The 14990-nt window shown below is 40.8% G+C and overlaps 1 protein-coding gene across 8 annotated transcripts in view; it reads left to right on the top strand.

The window, feature by feature from the left end:
• CCDC88A (coiled-coil domain containing 88A) overlaps nt 1-14990 on the top strand; it is a 254550-nt gene that overhangs the window by 197656 nt on the left and 41904 nt on the right. For all 8 annotated transcript variants that reach the window (XM_073672268.1, XM_073672270.1, XM_073672269.1 and 5 more), the window contains exons 21-22: nt 2245-2388; nt 14418-14604. In XM_073672268.1, coding sequence (XP_073528369.1) covers nt 2245-2388; nt 14418-14604 — 331 coding nt within the window. The remainder of the gene's footprint in view (nt 1-2244; nt 2389-14417; nt 14605-14990) is intronic.

Raw genomic sequence — 14990 nt, forward strand, 5'->3', positions numbered from 1 at the left:
GTGTGTGGCAGTCCTTATGATGTTACTAGATGTTCTTTTGTGTCGACTACGCCACCCGTTGAATTGCGGTCAGTACGGCCGCCGCTGCAGCAGGGTCCACTGAGGCTGGTGATGTGTGTGCAGCTTAGGTAGTATAACCCCCAACGGGAGGGGTATAGCCTCAGGGGGTCAGTTGCAGAGGATGGGGGTTGTGGTGGTGCAGCGGGGATGGAAATGAGACTCAGAGTCGGGCTGTGCAGTTCAGGGTTTGTTTACTTACTGCAGTTGTTCTGGTCACTCCGGCCTTAAGTGACCACCCGAGCCGTGCTGCGTCCACCAGGTCCTGGACTCGGCCAACCCCCAGGTGATTCTGGAGCGTGGTCCTGAGCTCCCTTTCTGTCCTGTCCTCTTCTCTGGCCTTCCCCACCAGGGATCCACCTATGTCCGGCTCCCTCGGGCCTCTTGGTGGTAAACCCTTGTCTCTGGGTTCCCTGACCCTATTCCTGGTCTGCCTTCCGGGTGGATTTAGTGGGTGATCGTGGCAGATCGATCCTGCCCACGACCTCCGGTTCCTGGCTAAGGTGTGCTGTAGCCTCTGCCAGCTTGGGATCCGGTACCCTGTTGCCAACTCTTCACCCTCTGGTCTAATTTGGGCTCTTGGAGTTCCTTCTTTCTCCCCCTCTGGGTCTTTCTTTCTCCTCTCTCTCTCTCTTGGCCTTGGAGCTGCTCTTCTCCTCTGCTCTGCTTCTCTGACTCAACTCTGACAGACTGACTCTGATCTCAAGATGGAGCCCACCTTATATACTCCCTCTATGTGTGAGCTCAGGTGACCAGCACCCAATGAGCTCCTAACTTTACCCAGGCTGCTCCCCCTATCTGCCCCTACACTACTGGGATGTTCCACCCCCCTCCCACTCCAGCCAGGAACAGACACTGTCGTACCTGCACATTTCTCTAGTGGGAGTACCATCGGTCTGTTCCCCGGAAATGGGATGTGTGTAGTGCATGCAGCTAACTGAGCTCAGTTCCACACTCCATCCTTACCCGGGAGTGGAATACCACACCTCTGGCTTGAGGTGTAATACCCCTGTAGCAGCCGAATCCTCAGGGTGCTACATATACATGGAACACAACACTTGTATGCAGTAAGATTAGGATCTTAGTGGGAATTTTGCACCTTTTAATATGACCTATGTTAAAAAAGTGGACATCACTTTAACAATAAACAATATAATTCTATATTTTCTATTAAGTTTGTGTATCTAGTATATAGTCACACTATATCAATAATAATACTGTTATTTCTTATTGAAGTCCACAAGAAGTTATATAAAAACAAAACTTTTGACTATCGAAGCATAAAGTATGACGTTAGCTTCGGAGCATTAGGCTATGTTCACACTAGGCGTTTTTCACCCATTGAAAGCAATGGGCAGTGCAAAAGACGCTGCAGAAATGCAGGTATCAGGTTTTTCTGTGTTTTTAGTCAAAAAAAGTAAGTACAGCAGTATGTGAAACCCATTTATTCTTGTGATTTTCACCTGAAATGGCAGTTAGGATTAGTACAGTTTAATTAAATTAGTGATGTGTAAAAAGTAAACATTGGCTGCCCAATGTGTGCGATTGAACAATACCGGTGGCATACCAAGGTGAAATTTAAATTCAACTCAATGGCTGACCAAAGTGTGAAAGTAAACATTGTCCTACAAACTCAATGCTCTGCAAATGTTTTAGGTAAACAATTCCTGAACAATTCACCTCTCCCCACTATTACATTTGCAATTCTGGTTAATATGGTTTCACATATGTCTTGCATTGGTGACCTGTGTTCATGCTTCTGTGGTGGAAGGAAAGCTGAACTTTGGGATGCTGAAAAAAGCACCAAAACCTGCGTTTTTGACGCTGCTTCTTTTCTGCCATGAGAGCAGGTTTTGCTGCAGAAAAAAACCGCACCAAAAACTTCCTGTGTAAACATACCCTTAGTTCATTTTTTAGTTTATGCTCTGTGATTTGGTCAAATGCAGTATTATGTCTGACTGTGAGTTTGTTGGGACTGAATATGATGTTGCAGACAAGTATTACATTGTGAGGTTTCCAGAAAGCAAACTGGAAATATTTGCTTGGAAATGAAGCAGAACAAGCAGTAACCCTCCTGAGAGCTTTTCCTTCTACCATAGAGAAACCTCATATGACTACAGCAAGTGTTCAATGTCACAAAATATTGCACACACCAATATGAGCATGTAATACCTCACTGTCTTCCAGATACAATCAGTTGCTAAAACAAAAAGTTAATTTAGAAGACCTGGAAAAAGCTTTAAAAGAGGAGCAGGGAAAAATGTTCCAGGAGAACAAGGAGCGTGAAATGCTGTCGTCAGATTATCAGCGACTCACTGAAGAGCATGAGAGGTAATAGCACCAGTAAACTATTTGTTGGATACAAATTCTACACAAGGTACAATAATAGACGAATACCTGACGATTAATAAGCATGCATGGTCCCATTAGCTATGTTCTCCAGGGACATAGCTTTAGGGAGTGTAGGACCATACCCTCCCACTGTCACATATTCTTTGCAAGTGACCTGTGAACCAGGGCACAGAGTAGGCCGGACTTGTGCAAATTTTCATCATAACTGGAATTCATGGATTGCTTGGTGGACGTTCTGGGCAGATTAGAGATGAGGCCTATTAGTATGTTACAAATGTTGGGAAATAGGAGAACGGTTCAATATTGACTAAGCAGGAGCAACGGCCACACATGATACCACAAGTCTCACAAAGGGCAATCGGGTCGCACATCAAGTTACACTATTGTCCAAAAAGACTATTATTAGAGATGAGCGGACCTGTGGAAGTTCGGGTTCTGGTACCCTACCGAACTTTAGTCCAAAGTTTGTTTTGGGTACCAAAACTGTACCTGAACTTGAACCAGAAGCCGAACCCAATTGAAATCAGTGGGGACCCGAACTTCATAGCTGTAAAAAAAAAAAAAAAAAAAAAAAAAAAAAAAAATATATATATATATATATATATATATATATCTCTTCTCCTGAACTGTAAAGCCGACTTCCAGGAGACTTCTAGGTGGGTGGCATGAAGCCCGAACTTTGCAGTTCAGGTTTGCTCATCTCTACCTATCATACCATATATGTATAGTGTGTGTTTGTGTGTGTATGTGTAATATATAAGCACCTCCTTGTGTGAACTGGTGCCAGCTGCCGTAACTATAAAATATATCAAAAGAATGCAGCAGCACTCCTTATGGCCAAGATACGTCTTAACAATGAAAATATTAAATTAGCAACAAGTACTTACAAACAATGAAGGTTTTTTAGCGTATAAATTGGCCAATTCATGTGTGCCCATCAACCACGGCAAGGTAACCTCCCCCTGATGGGTAACTACTCTGCCTAACATGCCACTTTTGGGCTACAAGGCTACAACTACACGGACAAACATGTCTTCTTCTGGGCTAAAAACACCTACATTTAAAGGGCAAGCAGAGTTGTTTATACAACACCTGCTGGTTAATGGGAGGAGTGCAGAATCAGGCAAGAGGCAGTTACACCCCCTTATAGTAATGCAAAGCTTGTATCCCAAAAGTGTCATGTTAAGCAGAGTAGTTATCCATCAGGGGGAGGTTACCTTGCCGTGGTTGATGGGCACACATGAATTGGCCAATTTATGCCCTGAAAACCTTCATTGTTTGTAAGTACTTGTTGCTAAGCAAAACCGTTTAGATCTAATATTTTCATTATTTTCATTGTTAAGACATATCTTGGCCATATGGAGTGCTGCTGCATTCTTTTGATATATTAGATATACTGTAGATCTATATCTATATGTATATCTATCTATCTATATATATATATATATATATACACAGTTATATGAAAAAGTTTGGGCACCCCTATTAATCTTAAGCTTATTGTTTTATAAAAATTGGTGTTTTTGCAACAGCTATTTCAGTTTGATATATGTAATAACTGTTGGACACAGTAATGTTTCTGCCTTGAAATGAGGTTTATTGTACTAACAGAAAATGTGCAATCTGCATTCAAACAAAATTTGACAGGTGCATAAGTATGGGCACCTCACCAGAAAAGTGACATTAATATTTAGTAGATCCTCCTTTTGCAAAAATAACAGCCTCTAGTCGCTTCTTGTAGCTTTTAATGAGTTCCTGGATCCTGGATGAAGGTATTTTTGACCATTCCTCTTCACAAAACAATTCCAGTTCAGTTAAGTTTGATGGTCGCCGAGCATGGACAGCCCTCTTCAAATGATCCCACAGATGTTCAATGATATTCAGGTCTGGGGTCTGGGATGGCCATTCCAGAACATTGTAATTGTTCCTCTGCATGAATGCCTGAGTAGATTTGGAGCGGTGTTTTGGATCATTGTCTTGCTGAAAGATCCATCCCCTGCGTAACTTCAACTTTATCACTGATTCTTGAACATTATTGTCAAGAATCTGCTGATACTGAGTGGAATCCATGCGTCCCTCAACTTTAACAAGATTCCCGGTGCCGGCATTGGCCACATAGCCCCAAAGCATGATGGAACCTCCACCCAATTTTACTGTGGGTAGCAAGTGTTTTTCTTGGAATGCTGTGTTTTTTTGCCGCCATGCATAACGCCTTTTTGTATGACCAAACAACTCAATCTTGGTTTCATCAGTCCACAGGACCTTCTTCCAAAAAGAAATTGGCTTCTCCAAATGTGCTTTTGCATACCTCAGCCGACTCTGTTTGTGGCGTGCTTGCAGAAACGGCTTCTTTCGCATCACTCTCCCATACAGCTTCTCCTTGTGCAAAGTGCGTTGTATAGTTGACCAATGCACAGTGACACCATCTGCAGCAAGTTGATGCTGCAGCTCTCTGGAGGTGGTCTGAGGATTGTCCTTGACTGATCTCACCATTCTTCTTCTCTGCCTTTCTGATGTTTTTCTTGGCCTGCCACTTCTGACCTTAACAAGAACTGTCCCTGTGTTCTTCCATTTCCTTACTATGTTCCTCACAGTGGAAACTGACAGCTTTTTGTATCCTTCCCCTGAACAACTATGTTGAATAATCTTTGTTTTCAGATCATTTGACAGTTGTTTTGAGGAGCCCATGATGCCACTCTTCAGAGGAGATTCAAACAGGAGAACAACTTGCTAGTGGCCACTTTAAGTAGCTTTTCTCATGATTGCATACACCTGGCTATGAAGTTCAAAGCTCAATGAGGTTACAAAACCAAAAAAAGTGCTTTAGTAAGTCAGTAAAAAGTAGGTAGGAGTATTTAAAACAAGAAAATGATAAGGGTGCCCATACTTATGCACCTGTCAAATTTTGTTTGAATGCAGATTGCACATTTTCTGTTAGTACAATAAACCTCATTTCAAGGCAGAAACATTACTGTGTCCAACAGTTATTACTTATATCAAACTGAAATAGCTGTTGCAAAAACACCAATTTTTATAAAACATTAAGCTTAAGATGAATAGGGGTGCCCAAACTTTTTCATATAACTGTATATAGATATATATATAGTACAGACCAAAAGTTTGGACACACTTTCTCATTTAAAGATTTTTCTGTATTTTCATGACTATGAAGATTGTACATTCACACTGAAGGCATCAAAACTATGAATTAACACATGTGGAATTATATACTTAACAAAAAAGTGTGAAACAACTGAAAATATGTCTTATATTCTAGGTTCTTCAAAGTAGCCACCTTTTGCTTTGATGACTGCTTTGCACACTCTTGGCATTCTCTTGATGCGCTTCAAGAGGTAGTCACCGGAAATGGTCTTCCAGCAATCTTGAAGGAGTTCCCAGAGATGCTTAGCACTTGTTGGCCCTTTTGCCTTCACTCTGCGGTCCAGCTCACCCCAAACCATCTCGATTGGGTTCAGGTCTGGTGACTGTGGAGGCCCGGTCATCTGGCGTAGCACCCCATCACTCTCCTTCTTGGTCAAATAGCCCTTACACAGCCTGGAGGTGTGTTTGGGGTCATTGTCCTGTTGAAAAATAAATGATGGTCCAACTAAACGCAAACCGGATGGAATAGCATGCCGCTGCAAGATGCTGTGGTAGCCATGCTAGTTCAGTATGCCTTAAATTTTGAATAAATCCCCAACAGTGTCACCAGCAAAGCACCCCACACCATTACACCTCCTCCTCCATGCTTCACAGTGGGAACCAGGCATGTAGAGTCCATCCGTTCACCTTTTCTGCGTCGCACAAAGACACGGTGGTTGGAACCAAAGATCTCAAATTTGGACTCATCAGACCAAAGCACAGATTTCCACTGGTCTAATGTCCATTCCTTGTGTTCTTTAGCCCAAACAAGTCTCTTCTGCTTGTTGCCTGTCCTTAGCAGTGGTTTCCTAGCAGCTATTTTACCATGAAGGCCTGCTGCACAAAGTCTCCTCTTAACAGTGGTTGTAAAGATGTGTCTGCTGCTAGAACTCTGTGTGGCATTGACCTGGTCTCTAATCTGAGCTGCTGTTAACCTGCGATTTCTGAGGCTGGTGACTCGGATAAACTTATCCTCAGAAGCAGAGGTGACTCTTGGTTTTCCTCTCCTGGGGAGGTCCTCATGTGAGCCAGTTTCTTTGTAGCGCTTGATGGTTTTTGCAACTGCACTTTGGGACACTTTCAAAGTTTTCCCAATTTTTCAGACTAATTGACCTTCATTTCTTAAAGTAATGATGGCCACTCATTTTTCTTTACTTAGCTGCTTTTTTCTTGCCATAATACAAATTCTAACAGTCTATTCAGTAGGACTATCAGCTGTGTATCCACCTGACTTCTGCACAACACAACTAATGGTCCAAACCCCATTTATAAGGCAAGAAATCCCACTTATTAAACCTGACAGGGCACACCTGTGAAGTGAAAACCATTTCTGGCAATTACCTCTTGAAGCTCATCCAGAGAATGCCAAGAGTGTGCAAAGCAGTCATCAAAGCAAAAGGTGGCTACTTTGAAGAACCTAGAATATAAGACATATTTTCAGTTCTTTCACACTTTTTTGTTAAGTATATAATTCCACATGTGTTAATTCATAGTTTTGATGCCTTCAGTGTGAATGTACAATTTTCATAGTCATGAAAATACAGAAAAATCTTTAAATGAGAAGGTGTGTCCAAACTTTTGGTCTGTACTGTATATATGTAGCGCTTAGATTCTTGTTTTTTTCTTTGTGACCGCAAGAATAGTTGCCATAAGATTTACATAAATCTCAGGTTCCTTTAATAGACTGCAGAATAAGTCGGTATACAGAGTAGTCCCAGTTCTCATCACGTTTATGGCGTCTATTTGACAAAATTAAAATTCCAATATACCTTTCGTGTCCCCCTTAGGCTTGAATGTTGTGTCTAGTATTGCATATCTGCTCTATTAAAGAGGCACTCACATCAATGTATTTATCCTCTAAATGTTTTACAATCATCATATTATACAGCACTGTGTACTTACAATTGCTCATTTTGTCTTTCTACACAGTAAATTCTTCTCCTTTCTCTGCTCTATCTAGAAACAGAAAGTCTCTTTTCCCTGCAGAAATCATTCCCCTCTTCAACTCCTGACCTAGCTGCTCCCCCCCCCCCCCCCACCCGTCAGGGACTTTTGTAGTGACTCATGAGTCATACAGGGAAAATTGACCTCCTGTTTCTAAATAGAGCTTACAACCCCTGGCAAAAATTATGGAAATCCGGGCTCGGAGGATGTTCATTCAGTTGTTTTATGTTGTTGAAAAAAGCAGATCACAGACATGGCACAAAACTAAAGTCATTTCAAATGGCAACTTTAGGGCTTTAAGAAACACTAAAAGAAATCAAGATAAAAAATGTGGTACTCAGTAAGGGTATTTTTTTTCAGACCACACAGAGGGAAAAAATTATGGAATCACACAATTCTGAGGAAAAAATTATGGAATCACCCTGTAAATTTTCATTTCCAAAACTAACACCTGCATCAAATTAGATCTGCTCGTTAGCCTGCATCTAAAAAGGATTGATCTCCACCTTGGAGAGCTGTTGCACCAAGTGGACTGATATGAGATGTCAATTGAAACAAAGGAGAGGATTATCAAACTCTTAAAAGAAGGTAAATCATTACGCAGTGTTGCAAAAGATGTTGGTTGTTCACAGTCAGCTGTGTCTAAAATCTGGACCAAATACAAACAACATGGGAAGGTTGTTAAAGGCAAACATACTGGTAGACCAAGGAAGACACCAAAGCGTCAAGACCGGAAACTTAAAGCAATATGTCTCCAAAACAGGAAATGCACACAAAACAAATGAGGAACAAATGGGAGGAAACTGGAGTCAATGTCTGTGACCGAACTGTAAGAAACCGCCTAAAGGAAATGGGATTTACATACAGAAAAGCTAAACATAAGCCATCATTAACACCTAAACAGAAAAAAACAAGGTTACAATGGGCTAAGGAAAAGCAATCGTGGACTGTGGATGACTGGATGAAAGTCATATTCAGTGATGAATCGCGAATCTGCATTGGGCAAGGTGATGATGCTGGAACTTTTGTTTGGTGCCGTTACAATGAGATTTATAAAGATGACTGCATGAAGAGAACATGCAAATTTCCACAGTCATTGATGATATGGGGCTGCATGTCAGGTAAAGGCACTGGGGAGATGGCTGTCATTACATCTTCAATAAATGCCCAAGTTTACATTGTTATTTTGGACAGTTTTCTTATCCCATCAATTGAAAGGATGTTTGGTGATGATGACATCATTTTTCAAGATGATAATGCATCCTGCCATAGAGCAAAAACTGTGAAAACATTCCTTGAAAGAAGACACATAAGGTCAATGTCATGGCCTGCAAATAGTCCGGATCTCAATCCAATTGAAAATCTTTGATGGAAGTTAAAGAAAGTGGACCATGACAAGGCTCCAACCTGCAAAGCTGATCTGGCAACAGCAATCAGAGAAAGTTGGAGCCACATTGATGAAGAGTACTGTTTGTCACTCATTAAGTCCATGCCTCAGAGACTGCAAGCTGTTATTAAACCAGAGGTGGTGCAACAAAATACTACTGATGTATTGGAGTGTCATTTTGTGTGTTTGTTTTTCATGATTCCATATTTTTTTCCTCAGAATTGAGTGATTCCGTAAATTTTTCCCTCTGCTTGGTCTGAGTACCACATTTTTTAATCTTGATTTCTTTTAGTGTTTCTTAAACCCTAAAGTTGCCATTTGAAATGACTTTAGTTTTGTGCCATGTCTGTGATCTGCTTTTTTTCAACAACATTAAACAACTGAATGAACTTCCTCTGAGACCGGTGATTCCATAATTTTTGCCAGGGGTTGTAGAAGGATTCCACTAGTCAGTTTTTAATCAATTGATGTCATAGACCTAATGGAAAAGAGAAGAATTAGCTTGCTAGAAAGGCCAAATGAGCAATTGTAAGTACACAGTGCTATGTAATATGATGACTGCAATATATTAAGAAGGTAAAAACATTGATGGGAGGAGGAGGAGTGCTTCTTTAAATGTAAACGACTGTTAGGCTATGTGCCCACGATGCAGAAATGCTCAGGATTTTTTCCTGAGCGTTTCTGCATCTCCCTGGCAGAAAAAAAAAGCATGCGGATTGTACATGCGTTTTCCTGCCAGGGACATGCGGAAATGGAGCGTTATTCACTGACATTTCCGCATGCAGATTGACAAGCGCTTTCCAAGAGATTAGCATCACTTGGAAAGTGCTTGTGACAACTAGGTCACACTATATAAATCCATGCAAACTGCATGGATTTATATAGTGTGACCCGAGAGAGTGGTTAAAAAGAAAAAAATAAATATATACTTATCCTCCGATGGCCCGCGCTGGCTTGCTTCGCTTGGTGCCGGCAGCGATGGATTGAAAGACCTGCCGACGTCAGCGTCGCGTGACCCGTCACATGACTCTGACGTTAGCGCAGGTCCTTCAATCCACTGCAAAGTGCCGGGAAGCAAGGAGGAGCGCAGCGCGGGCCGCCGGAAGGTAAATATACATTTTTTTTTTTTTTTACAGATTTTTTAATGGTACCTGGGTGTGGATGAGATTCTCCTCTCCTCTACACTCGGGTACCATCCGCACATTAGAACGCGCCAATTACGCAAGTACAGATGCAGTCTTGCGGAATTGGTGCATTCTAATGCAAGTCAATGGCGGCGAAAACGCAGCATTTCCGCAAAATAATTGGTAGTGCTGCGTTTTTTTCCCCAATGATAATCCGCAGCGTAAATTTCCGCAGCATGTGCACATGCGGATTATCATTGGGGAGCATTGCTGCCCTTCTACCAAGCGTTTTTTAATGCGTTTCCGCAGCGTTTCCTCAGCTGCATAAATGCTGCAGAATCGCATTAAAAACGCATCGTGGGCACACAGCCTTATACCAATCACAACCATGGATTTGAGTGGTGCTGTTATTTTTGGGAGGAAAAGGGGGACATAGCCTTTTTACATTTTTGGACAACCCGTTTAAGTAGGTGATGGAAAAATCTTGTCAGTAATATAAAATATTTTACCAGCGATTAAAGAAGAATTCACCGCGAGAACTCTTGTGCCCGGTAAATTGCTGGTGCGGCTTATTTCTCCAGCTGTTTTCTTGCTGAATACAATAAATAGATATGAAATCATAGCTAGTCAGCAGGCTGGGAAGTGCTCCGATCAGCGGAATATCTTCTGCTACACGAGCCAGCTACTGAATGCTTCCTAAGTGGACACCGTGGAGAATGAGATAGTGCCGTTATTATGTATCAGGCGGAAAGGAGAACGCATAAATTGCATTGCTGGTTTTACACATGCAGCATTTTTGCAACCTTAGCAATATCATTGTATCAAAAATGTAATGTGCAATATGGTATAAGTGTTAAATATTTATGATAAAATGTACATAATTTATCACAACTTCAAATTTGCAGAATATTGTATGTCATTAGTGTGGTTCTATTTTTCTATCCTTATTTTTCTGAATTTGTCAGTGTTTTGTATTTTTAACACCTGTTTCCAGCCGACTTCTCACCAGGGACCGGATTCCACTTGTGTCCATAGCAACGCTGGCCGTAATAATTGCCGTATCACGTCGGCTCGCACAGCTCATTCGGTGACATATTCCCCATGAGGATTTGCTTCAATATGATTGTGTAATAGGCAGCGACAATCATACAAAAGACTTGCAATTTTCAATTTGCAGGCTCAAAAAAATAATAATCCTCATCTGTATTAAAAATAATATATCCTAGAATAAGCATAATGCGGCATATGCAAATGATTCCTGGGGTCTGAAGGATGTTCAAGGTTTCAGTCTTATCAATTCTCACAATAAGAAAACTAGCTGATTTCTAATTTGATCTTCAAGGGGCCCTGTTTTACCTTCAGGGGCTGCAGACAGGAGAGTTAATGGCATGCTACGTAATGGGGAATACAATGTAGCACCAAGCAAAATCATTTTTGCCCATAGGCATGTCTCCAGAAAATAATTGGTCACCTGATAACTATATATAGCAAAACTTGAAATATAAATTATGCAAATAAGTAATTATTATTGCCATTTATCGCACAGGTGAATACCATAACGACCCTTCAGAGTGAACATGGAATCACAGTTTTGACTTTACTGTTTGGAGTTGTTCTCCTTGCCTTTTATTTTTCATCAAGCCCAGATAAGCATGAAGATATGATGCACCTGTCTACATACATGATCACCTATACATTGCATAGGTGATAGTTGTTAGATCATTGGGACGGGGACTCGTGTCCACACTTAGAATGGAGAGCAAAGGAGAAAGACCTAGTCATGGTCTGGCAGCTAGGGGAGAACTGGACACCCAAGTCACTTGTTCTAGTGATGGGTAGGTGATCCTAGCGAAGGGACCCAGACTGATCAAATACATTTTCAGTTATCCAGTGAATACGGTAATTTATGTCGACCGAAAAAACCCTTAAGGACCTGTCACTTGCCATAAATGTCATCTTTTTGCCTAATGTAAATACTTCTGTTTTTATATTACGAGTCTTTGAGATACAGACCCTCTTCCTTGTATACAGATATAGTCTTGTTATCCAACTGGGAGTGGTCCTCAAATTCACACCAGCAGAGAAGAATTGAGGATCATGCCTTTTGGCTAACAAGGCCAGATTTACATACTGAGTGCAAAAAGGAAGAGAAGGCTATATTTCTAGAATGGACAAGTGCAGGACCAAAAAATAAAATAAAAATACCAGATTTATGGGGACGGTCGCACTTACACCGCCAAAAAAATCACATATTAATGGCAAGTGAGAGGTTCTCGTTTTTTTTTTAAACCAAATACTTTATATTTCCTCAATAAACTTTATCAGATCGATAACAAATACAGCAAATTAACAAGTTTTGATGTCCAATAAATCATTACCAGGAACAAATGTAAATATATTTAGTACATAGTAGTAGCCATATTAAAGATATTAGAGGTTCTGCCCACAAATGGAAAACCATACCAAATAAACCATACTTGCTGCTTGGCTACTTCTGTTTAAATATGTTGATAAAGGGCGGGTTTGAAGGCCACAAAGAAGAAAGTACGGCCACAGAAGCCCTCCTCCCTATCTCCCCTTCCGATTGGCCATCCCTCCACCAGTTAAGCCGTCGGGGAGGATTCAATCCACCTACCTGAAATTTTTGGGAATTTTCGAGGGTGATTCCGGCATATATAGATAATTTTTTTTTTAGAAGTGAGAGAAAAGTTTCCCTGCGATTTTCATTCTCAGATGGAATCGACACTTGATGATATCCTTTGTCTGGCCACACATTTTTGGGATATAAATGTGACCTTAGTCAGGAATAATCTATCTACAGTCCTTTAATATTGTTCAAGGTCAACAAACAGTAGATAATTAACAATTTTTAAGGGATTTCACAACAACTGATTTTTCAGTACTGTATCAAGAAAGTCAGGTTGTGAGTTTGAGCTGCTCTTCACCCTACTTTGATGAATGAACAGACTTTTATTCTACATTTAGTTATTCTTTCTTAAAATGTGTTTCTATAGTAGATTAACTAGATTGAATTCTATCTACGACAATACATGAACTGTGTAGAGACCAGTTGAAGGGGTTGTCTGGATCTTGTAATAGTAAATTGGTGGAGGTGCCTGGTGTCCGATCCAACTAATCTGATATTGTTGACATATCCTATGTGTAGGTCATCAGTATATTCTGACCAGACAACCCCCTAAATAGGCCAAACTAGATTTGTTTTAGCATTTACCTTTGTGCATTTGCAGCTGTCTGTAACAAATTACTGGTACCCATTATTTTAATGCAATAACACTGTAATAACAATATGTAATAAATATTGTAATCACACCAACTACAAATTCATACATGTTGCCCTGAATGATGAGAAATCCCAATTTCCGCTAACAAAATGGCAGATCGAGGACCGTACCTTGTCATGTAGCACTATTCTTAAAGCTCTAGATCAAACCCAAAAATTTCTCCCTTCAGCTCGCTTTCTAGAAATCTGTCATAGATCCTATTTAACTCCACAAAAAGGTCATAGAATGGGGCTGTACACAACCGCCATGTGTTTTAAGTGCAACTCTCCCGAAGCTAATTTTTTCCATTGTCTGTGGACCTGTCCGGTCATTCAGCCATTTTGGCTCAGAGTGCGACAGTTCACCATCACGCACTTGACAAACTTTGCTCCTGATGAGCCTCTATGGGCCATCTTTGGATATTTAAAGCCAAATAAATACACATGCTCTCAGGGGGCCCGTAAACTACTACATTTGGTGGCGGTAGCCGATATTAAAGCCATTCTGCAGGTATGGATCCACGACCAAGCTCCTCCTTTCAAGATCTTTCTAGACAAACTGTCGTTTCTGCTTCAGATAGAATGGACTGAGGCCTCCTTGGGAATCTTTCATCTCCCTGCTTCCACAACACATTCAGGATGATATTAGAACTTGTTTTCAACCAACAGTGTGGTATCAAGAGCAACTACTATTAGGAGAAGCGCCTATATAGAAATATTTTTTGGTAGAACCTCTGCACAATGTCGCTTTAAGGTGTTGGAGGTCTGGTCTGGTGTCGGTGAGCCCTGCACAACTCTCAAAGAGAGTTTAAGGTTTTACACCCATGTTGGGTGATCAATATGCAAGAGATGTACCTGTTTCAGATATATTTTCTTTTCCTCTCCCAGTTTTTGGTTTATTTTCTTTTTAAATCAATGTACTTGTGCCTAGAATAGGTATTTTGCTACCCACCATCTTATAACAGCATGGCATGCATATGATAGTAGGCTTTTGGTTAATAATTGTCACTAATATATATGCTTCGGGGAACATTTTCATTAATGTATGTACATTTTTCTATTCAATAAAAACAAGGTTTAAAATAAAAAAAAATATTGTAATCACTTTGTATTTCCTCCTTAATCCTATTAGGCTTAATCACACATATAGACAGTTATTACGTGAAAATGAAAGTCTTCAAAGTGACCATAAAAACCTGAAAACCTCATTAAACAATGGAAAACTGGAGCAGACCAGACTAGAAGCTGAATTCTCAAAACTGAAAGAGAAATATCAGAAGTCGGATATCACAGTCACAAATCTGACCAACCAATGTGAGGTGAGAATTGGGTGTCCCTCTTCTGTCGGGTATATCTCAACTAGAGAAGTCCTGTCCATGTATCCTGATAGCTGCTTCTATGCTGTCATATGCTCTATTGATAGGGTGGTCCACATATTGGTTTGTCCTTGTGTATTACTACATGGAAAATAAATGTCCACTCACAGCCGGAGTCACCGTGATCTGCTAATCAATGGATCCGATTACCTTTGAGGAGCTGTTGACCCGACCTAAGATTTGAAGAACTTCCTGCCCTTGCATCCTCTCTGCAGTACTGACAACACAGCAGAGGCCCAAAAAGGGAAGGTTAGGGTCACTATTATGAGATTTTTCAGCAAGATGAAAAACTTTCACCATGTTGCAGTTGTTTGATAGAATTGCCTCAC

Source organism: Phyllobates terribilis, unplaced genomic scaffold (genome assembly GCF_046119375.1).
Source record: "Phyllobates terribilis strain yellow unplaced genomic scaffold, ASM4611937v1 Scaffold_3__8_contigs__length_932513732, whole genome shotgun sequence".
Classification (NCBI taxonomy): domain Eukaryota; kingdom Metazoa; phylum Chordata; class Amphibia; order Anura; family Dendrobatidae; genus Phyllobates; species Phyllobates terribilis.